The 1,554-nt window shown below is 49.8% G+C and overlaps 1 protein-coding gene across 1 annotated transcript in view; it reads left to right on the top strand.

Moving 5' to 3' along the window:
• Positions 1 to 629: 629 nt before the first annotated feature.
• The window catches only part of myo10l1 (myosin X, like 1), a 71,475-nt gene continuing 70,550 nt past the window's right edge, over positions 630 to 1,554 (top strand). The window contains exon 1 of the mRNA XM_081710311.1: positions 630 to 1,163. Within this exon, the coding sequence (XP_081566437.1) occupies positions 1,143 to 1,163 (21 nt within the window). The 5' untranslated portion in view covers positions 630 to 1,142. The remainder of the gene's footprint in view (positions 1,164 to 1,554) is intronic.

Below are 1,554 nucleotides of genomic sequence, written 5' to 3'. Positions count from 1 at the left end.
TTTGTTCATTCAGTACTTCCCATTTGAACCCAGAATGGACGAGAAAAGAGAAATTAGAAACACACAACACCGCCACAGTACACATCTCCTGGGGTTACAGGAGAAGTGGGAGTCTGTGTGTATTTTTTATATTTTCAGGAGAATAAATGAGTGATTCCATGTGATGCTCGTTTTGAACGAGTCCTGATAATCTATTAGGTAGAGGGGTAATAGAGGAAGCTTCATGGAGCTGCATTTAAGGAAAGTGAATACGATGAACAGAAAATAAACTTTTGCACAACATAATCTAAAGTCCTCTGCTATTTCATGTTGAAGTAAACAGAGAGTAGATCTGTTAGATACTGTAGTCTACATCTAAAAGTGAATTATCATACAGTAGGTTGAGTATGTGGAATTATCCTGATTTCATACACACCACTTGTGATATAGTGTGATAATATTAACCACACACACACCAGCAGCAGCAGCGTAACCATGGCAGCCCGATTACAGCAGCGCCCTCGCTCATAAAGACTACACCAAGCGGCTGATATGGCAGAAGTCGTATTCAGCAGGGAGTAAATTTGGCGTAGACGTGCCTCTAAAACGGCGCATGCGCATGGAGACGCACCTAGGCTACGGATTTTTACATTTTTATATGACCTACAGAGGAAACAGGCAATGCGGTGGTATGATCACCACTGAACCTGACATGTCTGATCTTAGTGTGCAAAAGCCCATGTGATGTCAGCATGCAGATCGTCCTGCTGGTGGTTTACGCGTCGCGCGCCGCCCCTCGGGAGACCTGCGAGCGCCGCTCGCTCATTCATTCTGCTGAGGACGCTCTCGTGCACGCCGCGGACAGAAGGACTGGGATTCGGGGGTGCAGAGCGCTCTGTTGAAACCATCGTAGAGGGGCTGTTTTAGTGAGGAAAGCACGCTTTGTTTTACCCCAGAGGAAGCTAGGTCTCGTGGACGTTTTTTTCCCCCCTCACATCCTCCTTTACCGCCACACTCGGATGCGGAGGGCAGTCTCGCTCTCTCGCCTGCATTGCTGACTGGGAAGCATCTGCAGCCTGGACCTGTATCTCTGCATCCATCGCGCGGACCTCGATAAAGTGTGATTTATTAGGAGAAACACGGGCGCACGCTCGTCTGGGGAAATGGATGCGTTCTTTGCAGAGGTGGGCTGTTTTTTGCATCATTTTGATTCTCGGCTGACCTCTCAAACGCGGGTTCTTATACGAGAGTTGTGGATGACATAGTCTGTTCTGCAAATATCATCTTATTAATGACCGGGTGCGCACAGGTTAAGCTCCGTAAATCATGCTCACAGGCTGCCGCTGTTCACACCTCTCCCCTCTGTGCTGGGCTGCAGTCTGTCTGTGTCCTCTTCCTTCGCACTGGCCTGTCGTTCCGTTTTCATGGCGCATTCTTTTCGGTAATAAATGGCAGGCAGTGGTTGGAGATCGCCGTGGTCGATGGTCTTTGGTGTCGCCGGACGGGGCTGTGGCGAGCGGTCCAGCGGTGTTGACTGGGGGGGTTGAGGAGAGGGGGATGGGGGTCGCGCTGTGC

The sequence above is a fragment of the Electrophorus electricus genome, chromosome 3, assembly GCF_041902795.1.
Source record: "Electrophorus electricus isolate QZ-2024a chromosome 3, ASM4190279v1, whole genome shotgun sequence".
Classification (NCBI taxonomy): Eukaryota; Metazoa; Chordata; class Actinopteri; order Gymnotiformes; family Gymnotidae; genus Electrophorus; species Electrophorus electricus.
Note: the sequence above shows the minus strand (reverse complement) of the source record. Positions and strands in the feature narration are given on the sequence as shown.